Here is an 18838-nt window from a genome sequence, read left to right as displayed (position 1 = left end):
AAGTTCAAGGTGTCCTGAAAAAAGGAACCAAACCAGGCCATTGGGAATAATGCTTTCTTTGAAATATAAATGCAATATCAAAGTCATGCAAAATCATAAATAAGACAAAAAAGGTCCGGACCTTAAAGGGTTAAACGTTAGTGCAATCACAATGTAGTAACACTCGTAATAGTGAAAAGCAATAACAATAATAACTCTAAAGCAATAGCATAATAACTCAATGTTGTTCACGCGCTAATGTCCATATTTACAATATGACCAACCTTGTTCACCTGTAAACACTTGAAAGAAACACGTAAAGCTCACTTTATCAGTTCATTCCTCATCTACGAATCCCTTTGTGAAAATAAATCTGTCCAAAAAAAAAACCTGTTGCAGCTTAACCCTTTAACACCGAACGTGTCGGCAGCGACGCGTTTACGCATATCGTCTTTGAAGCTTCGTCACGCTGTAATTACGTCACCCACGTGCCGCTGGTTGGTCTCATTTGAAAGTGCGGAAGTTGATGTCCACACCAGTTTTTATTTGAAGTCAATCGATCAAGAAAAACGGGAGATAATGTCATTTGAATTTTATATTTTTATTGCCCTCATAAATATGCATTAAAACGCTGCATAGACCATGTATCGATCTCCATATTTCCATCATTTCTTGTCCTTTTTCAAAACCTAAAGCTGCACTATAGACTACATATCCCAAGAGCCGTTGTGATGTCAAGAAGGACGAACCGAATGTGATCATTTTTAATTTCCGAGTGAGGCGCCAACTAATGAAAGGGAGGCATGCGAAGCGAGCAACGGCCGGTTGGTTTGAACGAGCGACTTTGAAACGTGCAGAATGAATCCAAAACTACATTTAGCGCAAGCTAATGCATTATTTCATTAACTCAAGGAAGAAGATGAGCCGTATTTATACTTGTTTTCTTTGGATGAGTCGCCGTCTCGGCGAGTAGAAGTGAGAGCAGCGCGCAAACGGCTACAGAGTAGGCTGTGTGACATTGTGTGTGACGCAGCTCCGTGACGTGTTCAAAAGGAAAGCTTTATTGAGTGCGCAGGGAAAAAAAAAACTTTATTGGGTCGTATGCCTGAAAATTTTGAATTGAACTGAACTACTTGACAATATTTTTTAAAATACTTTTTTTCAATGTTATATTTTTTTTTCTTCATTATAATCTTTGCAATTGTATGTAGATATGTGTTCGAGAAGCTTGATTGCATGTACGAAGGCTATATACTTTTGATAAGGTGATGGGTACACCTAACTTCAAAAAGAGATATCCTCCAAACCCTTTGTGTGTTAGATGATATATATAATCTTTTTTCTCACTATTTTGCACTGTATATAACCTGTTTTGACCATAGTATGTGTAAACGCCAAAAACGCCTATGACCATACCTGCTGTTTGTGTTGAATTGTCAAACATAAAACTATTCAATCTTATTTTTTTCTATTGAATGTTTATCCTAACAAGTTGAATAAATATTATCAAGCTTCAAAACGGTTGGTCGAGCATGTTTGGTTGTCAATGGGACATCAACATTACAAATTTTGAAAAAAGATTTTGGGATTTTTTTGTCTTTTTGGGTTCAAAATGTGGATTATAATTGGTCAGTGAAGAAAACAACAGTTTGGACATGAAGTTCAAGGTGTCCTGAAAAAAGGGACCCAACTTGGCCATTTTAAACATTTTTTTCTTTGAAATATAAAGGCAACATCAAATGCATGCAAATTCGGCCAAAATAGGCTTAGGTGTTAAAGGGTTAATATTGATTTATATATATATATATATATATATATATATATATATATATATATATATATAATATATGTAAGGCGCACCGGATTATAAGGCGCACTGTCGGCTTTTGAGAAAATTTAAGGCTGTTAGGTGCATGTTATTGTGCGGAAAATGTGGTACTAAAGTAAAAGTAGTCATGAAAATATCGTACTCAAGTACAAGTAAAAAGTATTTAGTGAAAAGAATACTCAAGTAATGAATAACATTGTGAGTAACTGCTTATTTTTTTTGTTTTAAATGGTATTTTTTCTCAACACAATCTTATCAACTTCTGTTTCTTGACTATTTTTCTGCACTTCCTTTCTTGGCCCAAGTTGAGTTCTTAAGAAATGCTCTACTGCCCTCCAGTGGCCAGTTTTATTGCTTTAAAATGGGTTTTGAGCTTTGTGCATTATTTTTTAGATAGATTGGAACCTATAGATGCCTCTTGTTTAAAAAAAAAAAAAATTTTATTAGGGACATTTTTATTCGGGATGTCCCGATCCAGGTTTTTGCGCTTCCGATCCGATAGCGATATTGTTTTGCACTTCCAATCCGATACTGATACTGGCTGATACCGATACCTGCCTATCTGAGCATGTGTTGTCAAGTTCAAAAATATCAAAAATAGATCCTTAGGAAGATCCTTAGGAAGACATTTGTAAAATTACCCAGAAATAAGGAGAGAAGACACTCAGTTTTCTTGGCCAAGGAGAACAATGTGACTCATGAGTCACCAAAATTGATCTATAGGACAAAAAACCTCCTTGGTATTTTATTTAGGGGTTTTCCCTGAACAAGATTGATGCCGCCCTGAGGGAAGGGTAAAGCAAGCTGGCGACACCCATGTGGTTTTTGATTGGATATGTGTGTGCATGTAGGTGGAACTAAGTGAATACAACGTGTGGAAGCAAGAGCTTATGTAAACAAACATGTAAACAGTCAAAATAATCATATAAACAGTCAAAATAATCAGTTATGCAACGCTGCGGCCATGGAAGATGTCCTCGGATGGAAAATTGTCCTCGGAGGTCTAGACGAAAGTCCAGACGCCAGGTGCTGAGGATGCCTCGGAAGGTCTAATTACACAATGGTGCGGCCATGAAGCAAAACAGTTGTCACCCCGACCCTCTTTTACTCTTTGTAACACTTAAGCATTATACTACAACCTGGTATAGCAAGCAATAATCATTTACTGGTTATATACGTAAGAAAAATATGGCAGTATGTATTATTTATGGTATATATGAGCACAAGCAAATATATAAATAAAATATATATAGCAATATGTATTATTTATGGTATATATGAGCACAAGCAAATATTCAATCAACCAACCAAGCAAACATTTCATCAATCAAACCCCGATAATTATCTCAACATGTGTTAAAGTTTAAAGTTAAGTAGCCTCCTTACTTAGTTATCAGACTCATGTTGAAAAAGGTTTTATTACTCTTGATAACAACTAGCCAGCTGAATTAGGTGAGTTTGAATAACACACAACGGTTGGTAACAAGAAACTGACCTGTTTATTCAGTGACAAACACAAAACATTATAAATAACAAACAGAAATGGCATAGTCAGTCAGTAAAACGTGCAAATAATCTTAAACCGTCTTAACAAAGCAAAACACACCAACAACCTCAGTGGAAAATCCCACAAACCCCCCAAGCTATTAGATGGTTTTAATGTTTCGTGCATTAGTTACAAAATTGTCTAAAAAGCCTCTCAGGTTTAAATAAACGATTATTTCAGTATCAAGTTAACATTTTAAAACAGTAAATAAAATACTCAAGTCCCCATTCTGTATCAGCAGCTTTAAACTACATTCAATTCATTTAATTTTGCGAATCAACTGTTAAAGTTGTTAAAATTGCTCCCGTTATTCCATAATTTCCCTTCTGTCTACTTTCGACATGTGAAAGTTTTAAAATTGTTTTGAAGATAGATTCAAGTCAAGATTTTGCCGATTTAGGAGTATTTTAGATAAAAATTTAATTAGGTTCTCTTGGAAGGTTCAAAACAGCCTACTAGGGAAGTCTCCTGCTTTAAGATGGCGGCTGTTTACTAACGCAACTAGTTTTCAATACTTCAATGTTGCTAACGCCGTCGAGTCTGTCATTTTGCATCTAGTTCTATATACATATGATATCTATGATCTACAGTAAAACGATGTTGACGTAGTTTGTAGTGGCTGACAGCAGCAGTCAGTTATTCTTATGTTTTTTATCCAGCGGCATGAGTTGAGCTAAAGCCGTGAGTTGAGCATTGGCATTACCCGGGTCTATGACAAGCATGATGTTTGCTCTCGGGACGCAATGCAGTCCGTTTCTCATTGCGTCCCGAAGACCGCGCTGTTTATTTGTTACGCTTTGCTTGACATATTTCAATAATCGGTATTTGGATGTTTGTGAATCGTTCTTGAATCTTCCATGGCCGAATCGCTCAAGGATGTAATGACGGCTGGGCATGTTGTACCGTGGTTCTAAGTGTTGGAGGGTGCGTCTTTACTCACGAGAGATAATGGCTCGTCATCCAGAATGAATTCTTCGGCAATGACTCTTGTTATTCCCTGGGCTTTGGGACTGTCGAGTGCCAGTTTGTCACGCATAGCAAAAGTTAATGCCAGTGTTGGTTGCGTAGGACCTTTCTTTTTGTCTTCGGTTTTCTTAACATACTTCTTATATTGTTTGTGGTGGTATTTCGCTAAATGCTTGATTAGTTTGGTTGTATTAAAACAGCTTTACCACTACGCTTGACTTTATTGTGGCATATGTTGCACTCTGCCTTTTCGTCTTTGCCGTCCTTTAAGGTGAAATGATCCCACACAGCTGAGACTTTTACCGATAAAGTCTCTCGGTAAATTGGGAGACGGTAATGTAAATGTAGTGTGTTGAAGGTGTGCCGTAAAAATGCGGACCGGATTTTAGGGAAACCGAAGCAAAAACTGGAATGGATTATGTAAATCGGTGCGCTGGAAAACCCGGACCGGATTAAAAAAAAAAAAAAAACTGGATCGGAAGTCTGGATCGGAACTTTTCTATGTTGGCCGATGCAATACCGATGTGCATTTTTTTGCCCATATCGGCGTCCGATCCGATATTTGGATCGGATCGGGACATCTCTAGTTTTTATTATACTTTACACTTATTCAGCATGTTTTTCTCTATTGTATTTTTTATTTTAAATTGCCTTTCAAGATGACATATCTGTTCTATGTGTTGGATTTTATCAAATAAATATCCCCCAAAAAATGCGACTTATATATGTTTTTTTCCTCTTCGTTGGGCATATTATGGCTGGTGTGACTTATACTCAGGTGCGACTTATAGTCTGAAAAATACTGTATTTTTAACCCTTTGCATGGCACTCATTTCACTCATTGGCTGCCATTGACGGCACTAGACGGCCAATCCTTTTGAACTGTTCAAGCGGATTGAACATCTCTCGCTATCAATGCCACTGAAACATATTCACTCTTCCCAGTTCCAACAGCTTTACGACTATAATGTGTTTTATTCTAGAAAATTGGTCAGTTGACCCTGGTGAGAAGATTGGGCATTCTTGAGTGTTTCTTGCTGGTGACACAGCGCATCACAAAATACCCTGTCTTGATAGAGCGACTTCTAAAGGTTACTGAAGGTAATCCTTGAATGGGATTGTCTTTTTTGCTGTCACTTGTACACATAACCCCCTGCAAAAAAATAATTTCCCACTTCAGACAGCGACGAACATCAGGCTTTGCTCCAGGGTTTGGGGGCCATAAAAGACGCTATCTCACAAGTGAACGAGCACGTCAGGGAGTACGAGTTGGCTTCCCGTCTTCGGGACATTTGCGTGCGCCTGGAGCCGAAGTCTGTTGGCCGACTGAAGGACGGCAGACTGATCCGCAGGGAGGATCTGATCCAGACCCAGCGGACGCTGCTGCACGAAGGCCCGGTCACCTGGAAATCCTCCGGCAGGCACAAAGGTACAAACGAATTTTGTATCGCGGTGTACAAGTCAGGAGCTTATCTAAGGCTATGTTCACACAAAATGTCTATTTGGATTTTTTCATCCATATGCAAAATAGGGGTGGGAAACTCTGGGTACCTCGTGATACCTTTCCTACCTCTCACGATATAGTAATACAACAATTATCAATACACAGTGGTATGAAAAAGTATCTGAACCTTTGGGAATTTCTCACATTTCTGCATAAAATCACACTCAAATGTGAACTGATCTTTGTCAAAATTACACAGATATAACAACAGTGTCTGCTTTAACTAAAACCGCCCGAACATTTATAGGTTTTCATATTTTAATGAGGATCGCATGCAAACAATGACACACGAGGGGAAAAAATAAGTGAACCCTCTGCCTAAGGAGACTTAATTAGCAATTGAAACCATGTTTTACCAAACAATTTAAGTCAGGTGTGTGCCCAATCACTGATGAGTGATTTAAAGCTGCCCTGCCCACGATAAAACACACACCTGGTAAGAATGGTCTTGATAAGAAGCTGTTGGGTCTAAAACACATTCTTCAATTTAGCTGTTGACCCAGAGCGAGGTGACAAAGGCAGGTCACAAGGAGGCAGGAGTCAGAGAGTAGACTTTTACCAAGCTGCAGTTTGGGGAGAGGTCTGAGATCGGGCAACGTGACTAAGAGCGTCTCATCGAAGTCTCTCTCTGAGCTCCCCGTGCTGCTGACTTGTATTGAGGGCTTGTTGCTGGGCAGAATACAGTTACAACACTGTTGTCCAACGTGGCAGTTTCGATCGGGCAAGTTCCTTATTCTAGTCATTGATTAAATTAACAGTCGCACTCTTGAGCGGTCAAGATAACTTTGTTTTGAACACACATTTGCACTCGAAGTAGCTTGATGGAAAAGTACTGAGACGTTGTGTGATGCATCAACATATGTGTGTGTATCTATTAATCAGCAGAATGTGAGCAATTGCCTGTAATAAAAATGTAAGCACATGATTATGGGCTAAAACTGTATTCTTCATAGTAGCTTGGGAGAGCGTGTATAATAGCTGTGGGAGAGCAAACTTGTATAACCCGCAGAGTATGATGGTCATACAATCAAGCATATCTTAAAGAAGCATTGTCTGATGTAAATCGTGGCTCGGTCAAAAGAGCTGTCTGAAGACCTGCGATCAAGGATTGTTGATTTGTATAAAGCTGGGAAAGGATACATGCCCATCTCTAAAAGTCTGGATGTTCATCAGTCGACAGTCAGAGAAGTTGTCTACAAATGGAGAGAGTTTGGCACTGTTGCTTCCCTTCCAAGGAGTGGCCGTCCACCAAAGATGATGCCAAGAGCTCAGTGCAGAATACTCAGAGAGGTAAAAAAGAACACTAGAGTGTCTGCTCAAGACTTACAGAAATCACTGGCACAGTCCAATATCTCTGTGCACACGTCAACTATATGTAAAACTATGGCCAAGAATGGTGTTCATGGGAGGACACCACAGAGCAAGCCACTGCTATCCAAAGAAACATTGTTGCTCCTTTAATGTTCAAAAAAAGGCACTTGGACACTCCACGGAAGTTATGGCAAAATATTTTGTGGACCGATGAAATCAAAGTTGAATTGTTTGGGAGAAACACACAACGTCATGTGTGGAGGAAAAATGGAACAGCTCACCAACATCAGCACCTCATCCCCACCGTCTAACATGGTGGAGGGAGCATCATGTTTTGGGACTGTTTTGCTACCTCAGGGCCTGGACAACTTGCAATCATTAATGGAAGAATGAATTCAAAGATTTATCAGGATGTTTTTCAGGAAAACCTGAGGCCGTCTGTCAGACAGTTGAAGCTAAAAAGAGGATGGATGCCGCAACAAGACAATGATCCAAAATACTGAAGTAAATCAACTTCAGAATGGTTTCAGAAGAACAAAATGAGCATTCTGGAGTGGCCAGGTCAAAGTCCAGACTTGAACCCCATTGAGATTCTGTGGCATGACCTAAAGATAGCGATTCATGCCAGACATCCCAGGAATCTGACTGAACTACAGCTGTTTTGTAGAGAAGAATAGGCCATAGGGGGCACAAAATATTAAATGTGATGGGTCACTAACTTATTTTCCCCCTTCTGTCATTGTTTGAATACTATCTTCATTGAAATATGAAAACCTATGAATTTTTGGGTGGTTTTAGTTAAAGCAGACCCTGTTTTTTCATCTGTGGGATTTTGACAAAGATCAGATCACATTTGATAGAATGGAAATGTGAGAAATTCCAAAAGGTAACGATACTTTTCCATACCACTATATGGGTTAGAAAATCATTCTCCAACACAAGTAATAAACAGAAACAAGATGTCCATTCTATTTGAACTGGACTGAACATTCGTTTATTCGCTGTCCTCCCACTAGCTTTCAGTTCTCAGGTTACAATTTATTTGAGAATTACGCGCTGCTTTCAGTGCCGTTGACGGCGCTAGACATCCAGTTCATTTTGACTGGATTGGACATCTAGCGCCGTCAATGGCGGCTAGTGAGCTAGCGTAGACACTATTCTATTGGAAGATTTTGGTGGCAATCTGTTGGTTCCTTTTTTCTTTTTAAAACAGTGACACCTTTTTACAACGACACCGTATTGGCCCGAATATAAAATGGCCCTGATTATAAGACGACCCCCTCTTTTTCAAGACTCAAGTTTGAAAAAAGACATTTTGAACACCAAATTATTTTTTATACAGAAAATAATTACAGTACATCTGATACAAATGATTATAACAATATATTTGAGAGAAAAAGCATGTTATTTTGCCTCATTTAAATCTTAATATCTGAATATTTAAATATGTAAACTAAAGTGCAATCACATTCGTAAATGAATGGCTTGTGGTTTTTCAAATGTAAATAAATCAATCTATTGTGATAAAACGATAAAATTGCAATAACTGCATTAACCATCAAATTGAAGTCTAACTGTAACTGTAGTGTTGAAACAAATCTGAATAAGGAAAAACATTGCAATAAAATAATGCAAACTGGTTAAAGTTGAGAGTAGCTGAGATCTGTCATGACAGAACATCGCTTCAATGATATCTGGCGCCATCTAGCGTCGTGAATGGGTATAACATCTAGACCGCGAATATAAGACGACCCCCACTTTTTCAGTCTTATTTCAATGCAAAAAACACCGTCTTATATTCGGGCCAATACGGTATATGGCGGAAAACACCCAGGTGACTTGAAAGTTCCGCTCTGAGACCCCCAATTTGGGAAAATTTCAAAATTGTCCCATATGCATGTGTGATACATCATTCGAAAGCTTAAAATCTCAATTTTCTGAGGGAAGAAAAATTTTGACCATGAGGGCATTTTGAAAAAAATAAGTATTTCTTAAACAGCAAAACCCTAACTGGTGGTGAGAGCACGTGAGAGCATAAAGATGCCATGATTTTAATGAGACATTATCGCGTAGTTACCTTTGTTCGATCAAAAAACTCCATGTAGCATGTATCATCGAGTGTCAAGACACAGACGTGAATGGACACAGATGTGAATGGCCACGGCTGGATTTTTGGGGGATTTTATGGGCGAAACGTGGTAATACAAAAAGGTCCGCGATGCAGAAATCGCAGACATCAAGGAGTGGTCGAGATGTTCTTTTTCATATATTTACTCCTTTCAACGTTTTTTTTTTTTTTTTTTTTTTTCCTTTTTCTTTGTTTGGATCGATTATTTATCATCTAACATATCGGGGGAAATGCGACAGTAACGAAAAAAATAAAATTAAGCCATAGTTATGAGGTACAGTATGTATCCGTGGCTTATTTACAGACACCATTTTTTTCATTGTGATGTAATTTGTTTAAAATATGCGAGTAAATAATTTAAAAAAAAAATTTTTAAGTTTTTTTTTTTTTTTTTAAACGAAATATTAGACATCAATTAATGATTGTAAGCTAAAAATGACAGACATTTTGAATAAGAAATATAATTCTTTTTATGGCTGTGTTGAAACAAAAGCGCTTGCGCAACGTGTGTAAACGGGGGTTTCCAGGGTAAAACGGACAAATTAAAAATAGTTCGGGGGCTTAATGCGCCATGAATCTGCTATGGCAGCATATAGACATATTGTTTTATCAAACAAAACAGTTTTTTTGGCTTAAAATACAACAGTTTATTTTGAAGAAGGGTGCAAGAGCAGAAACTTTTATGTGTTTTCCGCCATATTGATTCTTGGCAGGAGCATATTGATAACCTTTTGGGATACAAAGTATCGCGATACATCACAATTTTCATATATTGTCATATTGTCACAAAATATATATATATATATATTTTGTCTCATTCCAATTATTTTAAGCATCTTAAACTCTTTAGCTCACTATCTGGTAAGGAATTGGCCACTTGAACTGTAGTGGAAATGGTTACCAAACACGTCATGTTAAGGTATATAAGCGTGACATTTCTAAATGTATTATCTTAATTGTTGCTGCTGCTCGACAGGTCTTTCTTGTAAATGAGATTTCACAGTTATAATGGTTTCAAAACTATTTACTTTTCTGCAGACATTCATGCTGTGCTACTGTCAGACATGCTTCTCCTCCTCCAAGAGAAAGATCAGAAGTTTGTTTTTGCTGCAGTGGTGAGTGACGCAAGACAAAATTTGTAGCTCTCCATGTAGCTTTGAAAACTGCATGTTGTGTTATCACACAGGATAACAAGCCACCTGTAATCGCCCTGGAAAACCTGATCCTGAGAGAAGTGGCCCACTCGGAGAAGGCGATGTTCCTCATCTGCGCGTGCACCTCCACACCGCAGGAGGTCTTTGAGATGTATGAGCTGCACACCAGCTCTAAGGAGGAACGGGTCGCCTGGATGGCGCGCATGTGGGATGCCATCAACCGGTGAGATTGCTTTGTCGTCTGTCGCTTACGTACATGTCCTACGATTGCCATGTGGCAGTGAAATGTGAGAAATTAAGGAAGCAACCCATTCATTGTGTATATGGGAGGGGACTTATTGGCGAAAGTGAGCGTTATCGGGTGGATTGTACGAAGCAGCAAGTCTTGAGTGAATTTTCGCCGAGGGGCGGGGCCTAAAATAGAAACTTGGTCTATTACATGATGGCATTTGACCTCTTAGCTAAATGCCGCACGTTCATGTCATTGTAATGACTATTTGACTCCAAGTACACTAACTTTGATAATCCGAAGAAAGGCTCTAAAAACGAGTTTTTAAAATTTAGTTTAATCCAAGTCGAGAACAGTTAAAAAAAAAAAATAACAAGAACAACAAGAACAACAATGAAAACTATCAGGGGAGAAAATCAGTTCTCTTTGTTTTTAGAAGAAAAAGGCTCTCACTCCAGAAGTCTTTTAAAAGTTTACTTATGATCATAAGGAGAACATCCATCACACATGGAGTACAATTATGCCCTGATGTGGCAGAGCTCAGGGGACTGCTATAATACTAGAAGGCGGGGTTAACTGGTAAAACAATAGTCCAATGATTATAAGACAAAATACGTCATATCATGACGCGTGGGTGGCCAGGCTGCGCTTTTACCAATTAAAAAGGTTACATTATAGCTTTGAAGAACAGCTTTACTCTTTAAAGTGCGTACGACAGGAGAAAAAAAGTCTTAAATAGGATTATTATGTGAATTAGAATCATTTTGAGACGATTCGATTATATACAACAATTTAGAAAAGCGCAGATGATGAGAAATTAATCTTTTAATCTGCCGGTTAGCAACACCTACCGTTATAGGGCTGTAGCGTCCCCAACAGGTGGATGACGTCAGCGGGAGACTGGGCGCATCGGTTTTACTATTCAGCCCATTGAGGGGGAATTATTCAGGACGAGGAAAACGCGGCGAAGAGAGCCGCAAAATGTCATTGTTTCAGTCTTTCTACTCCAATATTTTTACAGGATATTCTTTTTATCCAAGTATTTTTCCCCAATAGCTAAATAAATGGCATGGTCATGACAAATAACAGTTTTGTGCTAAAAGGAATATGAAATAATAAAAATGCATTTATTCAGGACGACATGGCAAAATTAGTCCATAATGTTCAAAACTGTTGACTTCACCTTTACTGTCGCACCTCCCGAATGATATTTTATGCCACCTAAATCGGGCTTATGTCATTTCCCTTCCCCGGCTTCGGAGAATGTAAACAAACCAAGAGGCGTGACAGCTAGCCGACACGCTAAATCGATCCGAGTGATGTTTCAAAGTCTGCGAAGTGGAAAATCACACATAACTAGCCCGGATCATTTCGCATGATTACTGGGTTGTCGATTGCCTTCGCCGATCGGCAGACCGCCCGGCGGAGAGCAATTTACAGTTCGTTCCCCTGCTACAACGGACAGAAGAGCTTGCCAGGGAAGCAGCTGGACAATGACCACTGAACAAGCCGGCAGACGTAGGAGGGGCGGGTGGCTGCCAAATGGTCAACACGAATATGGCAAAATAATGCTTTACTCGGTCGTAAGCCTGTCGCAATATGCAATAATTCCATTTATCATACGGTAAATAAAAATGAAGGCGATCATTTTTCCGCTGCGATTTATCGCCTCGCGTGCACCTGCATGCGCGCGTGCGGCTGGCATGCTGTTAAAAGTTCGGCTTCCTTGTTACCAACTATGCAAAATGCATTTTAGTTCTGATTTTAGTTTAGTGCAGTTTAAGATTAGTGCAGGTGGAGAAAAAAAAGGTGACGCTTACCATTGAAATGAAGATGTGAATGATAGCAAAATATAAGCATGGTGTGTGCATCCATGAACTGGGTCGTAGAATGCCGATCTAGGCCGGCGGTCCCCCTCCGTTCGCCAGTCTTTATAAGTTAGGGTGACAGTTCTTACTGTGGTAACATTGCCTAAGAAATCGCCAGCTTCGTCAGGTTTCAAATCATTTATTCCATCAACTCGCCGAGTGTCGACTGCTGTTGACGCCAGGGTCGAAACAGAAAGTAAAATAGTACTCTCCTGCTCACCGTCAGCCACGCAATGCGTTCAGGTACAGCAAAAAAAGTCCGCCACATTAGAAGCCGATTCGTTACATTATTACAGGTACTGTATTATTATTATTGCTATTATTATATTATTGTTATTCTGATTTTTATACATATTTTATTTGTTTTGCTCTTTGTAATTGCTATTTGCAATAGTAACAGCAGTATTTATTAAGGATGGAGTGTGGGTTTTTGGGCTGTGGAACGAATTAGTGGAATTATAATGTATTCTTATGGGAAAATCCTGCTCGACATACGACCATTTCGACTTACAAACAAGCTCCTGGAACGAATTAACTTCGTATGTAGAGGTACCACTGTATTACACATGGAACGCCATAGCAGAAGCTATGAGGGGAAACATTTTCATTTGCCCAGATGCTTAAAGTATTAAGTGGAATTTTATTTTTCTTAAAAAACACATTTTATTTCTTCTGTGTTTCTGTGCAGTATTAATATTGTTGTCTTTTACTTAAAAGAGGCATGGTCTATTGTTTTTAGTTGTGATTTTCTAAAAAGTATTTTTGAATTTAAGAGTAAACATTTATTGCGTTTAAATGGGTGTACATGATCTATTAATATATACTGTATTCACAGTGTTATTGTAATTTTCTTTTAAATGAGGGGGTGCAATAACATCGCATATCGCAATAATTTATTAAATAAATTATCGCACACTAAAATTTGTTATTGCGACAGGCCTACTCGGTCGTCGGCCGAGGGGACAAGGAGCATGTCAGCCACAAAATGCAAGCCATCTCCATATTAAAATGATCCCAGTATTTGACATAATACAAAACACGATGTTTACTCACTTCCTCGTAAGTCCCATGATCCCACAGGAGTAGGGCTTGTTTTGGCCAATATCCAACCTTTTTGAAACCACAAAAAGGTGCACACGCCTCACCGTCGTACAGCAAGATTTTTCTATAGCCATTTGGCTGGCGTGATGTGAAAAATAAACGTATTAATCCGCAAAGATGAATCCTTAGTCCTTCTCATACAACAGTACGGCTGTATAGTGAAGAGGACTCCTTCCTCCGTACACGTCACAGCGCCCTCTTTCTCAACTCGAGTCTCTTGCCGGAAGTGACTCATTTTCATGGCGCAGGATTAAAAAAACTAAATAAATATAGCGATCGCTTCCACACACATCCAGGCGGTCTATTTCATTCAGTAGCATAAAATACTGCGTGTATAACGAAATAAATGTGCTTTTTCGTGTCATAGGCACTTTAAAGCGCCTGCCTGCCCTTGCTCACCTTAGGATGTAGACAGCTGTGCTCTGAATTATGAGTTTTTAGTAGGGCTGTCAAACGATTAAAATTTTTAATCGAGTTAATTACAGCTTAAAAATTAATTGATCGTAATTAATCGCAATTAATCGCAATTCAAACCATCTATAAAATATGCCATATTTTTCTGTAAATTATTGTTGGAATGGAAAGAAAAGACAAGATGGATATATACATTCAACATACGGTACATAAGGACTGTATTTGTTTATTATAACAATAAATCAACAAGATGGCATTAACATTATTAACATTCTGTTAAAGTGATTCATGGATAGAAAGACTTGTAGTTCTTAAAAGATGAATATTAGTACAAGTTATAGAAATGTTATATTAAAACGCCTCTTAATGTTTTCGTTTTAATAAAATTTGTAAAATTTTCAATCAAAAAATAAACTAGTAGCCCTATTCTGTCCTCAGTGTGTGTGACTACACAAATTGACAGATAGCGAACATAAGTTCCAAAAAGAAATCAGACTGTGTGGCAAAGTTGCATGGGCTTTACTGAAGTCATCTCTTTTTGACAGGAGCACGTTTCTTGTATTTTTGTAAAACTGAAAATAACAAGGCAATGTGTCAATAACTTGCATAAATCACAAAATAACAAAATGTACACACACGTGTCCATTTGAGCAGTAGCACTAGCCAATTAGCTCACAAGCATCTAACAATGTAACTGCATTTCACCATATATGTGAACAAATTCAAATACACATCATCAATAACTATCTAATGCTCATGAATATAAACAAAGGAGGAATATAACTCACAAGCGATGCATGTATTAGACACAAACAGTGTGATGGGGCTATGAGAACTGCCACTGAATACTGGATGCGGACGTTAGCTGGTCTGAAGAGCACTGTCTATTAGTGTGAGTTCGCGTCGACATATAATCACGTCAGAAAAGCGCGCCGAAACCCAAATAATCAGCTGCACTGAATCGCCAGCAGAGGGCGACATTACGCCACATAACATATGCAAGTCACACCCAAGCGCCAGCAGAGGGCGGAAAAACTCCATAAAACACAATTAACAAGTTGGCCTTTCACTGTACTGACATTTAAATCTGTCTGAACGGGCCTAGTGCATTAATTGCGTCAAATATTTTAACGTGATTAATTTAAAAAATTAATTAACGCCCGTTAACGCGATAATTTTGACAGCCCTAGTTTTTAGATAACGCTTGCACAATAATAAAGCTTAAAGTGCCTATGAGAGGATAAAAAAAAAGTCATAAATAGCATTGTTATGTGAATTAGAATCATATTTTGAGACGATTCGACTCCATATATACTAGAGGTGTGCAAAATTTCCGATTCTTAGATTATTTGCGATTCGGCCGTGGAAGATTCGAGAACGATTCACAAACATCCAAATTCCGATTATTGAAATATGCCAAGTAAAGCAGAAGTACAACACACTCAGCGCGCCGCGCGGTCAATGAGGAACGGAGCGAGAGTAGCTAAACATCATGCTTCTCATTACCCGGCCCCTCGGGTAATGCCAATGCTCAACTCACGGCTCTAGCTCAACTCATGCCACGAGATAAAAAAACACAACAACATACCTGACTGCTGCCGAAAAGCTGCTACAAAGTACATCCAACAGTTCCGTCCATCCGATAGATATCATTTATATAGGACTAGATGCATTATAGAATCGGTAGCGTTAGCAGCACACCTACAAAAAGCAGTACACTTCCCTGCAAGGCTGTTGTAGCGAACCTTCTAAGCAAACCTAATTAACTTTTTATCTAAAATATTCCTAAATCGGTAAAATATTGACTTGAATCTATCTTTAAAATAGTTTTAAAACTTTCACATTTCGAAAGTAGACAAAAGGGAAATTATGGAATAACGGGAGCAATTTTAACAACTTTAACGGTTGATTCACGACATTAAATTAATTGAATGTAGTTTAAAGTGCCTGTGACACGAAAAAGCATGTTTATTTCATCATACACGCGGTATTTTATGCCCCTGAATGATATGGGCCGCTTGGGTGTGTGTGGAAGCGATTGCTATTTTTATTTAGTTTTTTTAATCCCGTGCCATGAAAATGAGTGACTTCCGGCTTCGGTCTTGCATTGAGGAGGAGGGCGCTGTGACGTGTACGGTAGAAGACGTCCTCTTCACGCTACAGTGTACTGTTGTGTATGAGGACGAAGGATTCAGCTGATTTTGCGGATTAAAACGTTTATTTTTCGCATCACGCCAGCCAAACGGCTGCAGAAAAATCATTCTGTATGAGGGAGAGGCGTATGCGCCTTTTTGGAGTTTCAAAAGGTTCCCATTCACCGTGGATATTTACTGTGGGACCATTGGATTTATGAGAAAGTGAGTAAACATCTTGTTTTGTATTATGTCAAATACGAATACAGCGATTACAAAGTAAACACTACAAACTTCCTTTAAATGAAGGACTACTTACGTTTGATCATTGATAGGCATGTAAAAAGCTCTCCTAATGCTCATTAGCAGCAGCACGTTAGCTGCACAACAACTTCAGCCACCCTCCTCCGGGGAACGAACTGTAAATTGCTCTCCGCCGGGCGGTTTGCCGATCCGCGAAGACAATCGACAACCGGGTCGTCATGTCAAATAATCCAGGATAGTTATGTGTGATTTTCCGCTTCGAAGACTTTGAAACATCACTCGGTTCGGGTTAGCATGTCGGCTAGCTGTCACGCCTTCTGGTTTGTTTACATTCTCCGAAGCCGGGGAAGGGAAATGACATATGTCCGATTTAGGTGTCATAAAATATCGTTCGGGAGGTGCGACAGTAAAGGTGAAGTCGACAGTTTTGACCATTATGGAGTAATTTTGCCATGTCGTCCTGAATAAATGCATTTTTATTATTTCATATTCCATTCAGCACAAGACTGTTATTTGTCATGACTGTGCCATTTATTTAGCAATTGGGGAAAATACTTGGATAAAAAGAATATCCTGTAAAAATATTGAAATTAAGAGACAGAAACAATGACATTTTGCCGCTCTCTTCGTCGCGTTTTCCTCGTTGTGAATAGTTCCCCCTCGACGGGCTGACTGGTCCTTCTCAAGCCATTTATATAGCTATTGGGGAAAAATACTTGGATAAAAAGAATATCCTGTAAAAATATTGGAGTAGAGAGACAAACAATGACATTTTGTGTCTCTCTTCGTTGCGTTTTCCTCGTTGTGAATAATTCCCCCTCAATGGGCTGAATAGTAAAACCGATGAGCCCAGTCTACCGCTGACGTCATCCACCTGTTGCTGACGCTAAAGCCCTATAATGGTGGGCATGGCCAACTGGCAGATTAAAAGACTAATTTCTCGTCATCTGTGCTTTGCTAAATTGTTGTATATAGTCGAATCGTCTCAAAATATGATTCTAATTCACATAATAATGCCATTTAAGACTTTTTTTTTTCTCGTGTCATATGCTCTTTTTAAAGCTGCTGATACAGAATGGGGACTGGAGTTTTTTATTTACTATTATTTTTGTATATTTGTTTACTGCTATATGTTAACTTGATACTGAAATAGTGGTTTGGTTTAGCCTGAGAGTATTTTTGAACAATTTTGGAACTAATGTACAAAACATAAAAAAATAAAATAAAATAAAAAAAAGGAGGGGGTGCATCAATAATTGTTTTATAATCGAATCGGAGCCTCTGAATCGTACGTAATCGAATCGTTAGGTGCCCAAAGATTCCCAGCTCTAATATATACAAGAATTTGGCAAAGCGCAGAGGACGAGAAATTACTCTTTTAATCTGCTGTTTAGCCCCTGCCTGTCATTATAGTGCTTTAGCCTCCCCAACAGGAGGATGACATCGGCAGGCGCATGCCACGGGCTGCTTTTAACACTGCCGCTCGTGTGAAACTGCCTCTTTGCTTATTTGTAGACATGAGGAGTGAGACGGAAAATGACTCAAAATAGCTGTTTGCCACTTTTATCGCATGCAGAGACTTCCAGGGAGACTCCTACAACTCTGTTCGCAAGCCATTATCGGTTTCTCATGTTATGAACAATACATCGACATGTACAAATATTATTTGCCCCCCGCCCCCAAAAAAATAAGCAGCTGAATTAAAGAATTTGCATTTTTATGAGGAAATGTGAAAAAATTGCTGACTTAAGTGATGTTCTTGTGGTCTAGTTCCTCAGAAGAGGATAAACGATACCAGGAGCTGACGGGCAGACTGCGAGAATATCAAGGTGAGAGTTGAGACATTACATTTAACTTATTGACTGCCATTGAGGTTGATGTATTTTGACTTGGTGAAGCTGGCAGCAAATAATCACTGCCAGCCCTCCCAATCGATATGGATTGGATGTCAGTGGCACTGAAAGATGAGCATTCACAGGCTGTCCTCATAGCTTAAATGAGTTGGACCTCTATTGTTGTCAAAGGCAGACAACACTTTAAAAAAAACCTTTAGAGTAGTGATGTATGTAATTAAAAAAACAATTGTATTGGCTAGTGTTGCCAGGATTTAGAGCCAATTAACATTTTACAGTACATTACTGCCACCTTGTTGTCATAATAATTTACTGCATCCACCATGTGACGCAGTTTGGAACACATGCTCATTCACTTTCACAGTATACAGCCTGTCGGTTGCATTGACACTGTTTAGTGCTTTCTTTTAGGTTTCTGCCTTGGAAACTCAGTGTCTGAAAGTATTTTACATCTACAGTGGGGCAAATAAGTATTTAGTCAACCACTAATCGTGCAAGTTCTCCCACTTGAAAATATTAGGAGAGGTCTGTAATTGTCAACATGGGTAAACCTTAACAAAA

The 18838-nt window shown here is 38.8% G+C and overlaps 1 protein-coding gene across 1 annotated transcript in view; it reads left to right on the top strand.

Annotated features, from left to right (window-relative positions):
• arhgef18a (rho/rac guanine nucleotide exchange factor (GEF) 18a) overlaps positions 1 to 18838 on the top strand; it is a 66049-nt gene that overhangs the window by 24349 nt on the left and 22862 nt on the right. Inside the window, exons 7-11 of the mRNA XM_057858220.1 lie at positions 5303 to 5420; positions 5500 to 5748; positions 10301 to 10377; positions 10449 to 10639; positions 18195 to 18253. Of these exons, the coding sequence (XP_057714203.1) occupies positions 5303 to 5420; positions 5500 to 5748; positions 10301 to 10377; positions 10449 to 10639; positions 18195 to 18253 (694 nt within the window). The remainder of the gene's footprint in view (positions 1 to 5302; positions 5421 to 5499; positions 5749 to 10300; positions 10378 to 10448; positions 10640 to 18194; positions 18254 to 18838) is intronic.

The sequence above is a fragment of the Corythoichthys intestinalis genome, chromosome 14 (assembly GCF_030265065.1).
Source record: "Corythoichthys intestinalis isolate RoL2023-P3 chromosome 14, ASM3026506v1, whole genome shotgun sequence".
NCBI classification, from domain to species: Eukaryota; Metazoa; Chordata; class Actinopteri; order Syngnathiformes; family Syngnathidae; genus Corythoichthys; species Corythoichthys intestinalis.
This window is presented reverse-complemented; position numbering and strand designations above follow the sequence as displayed.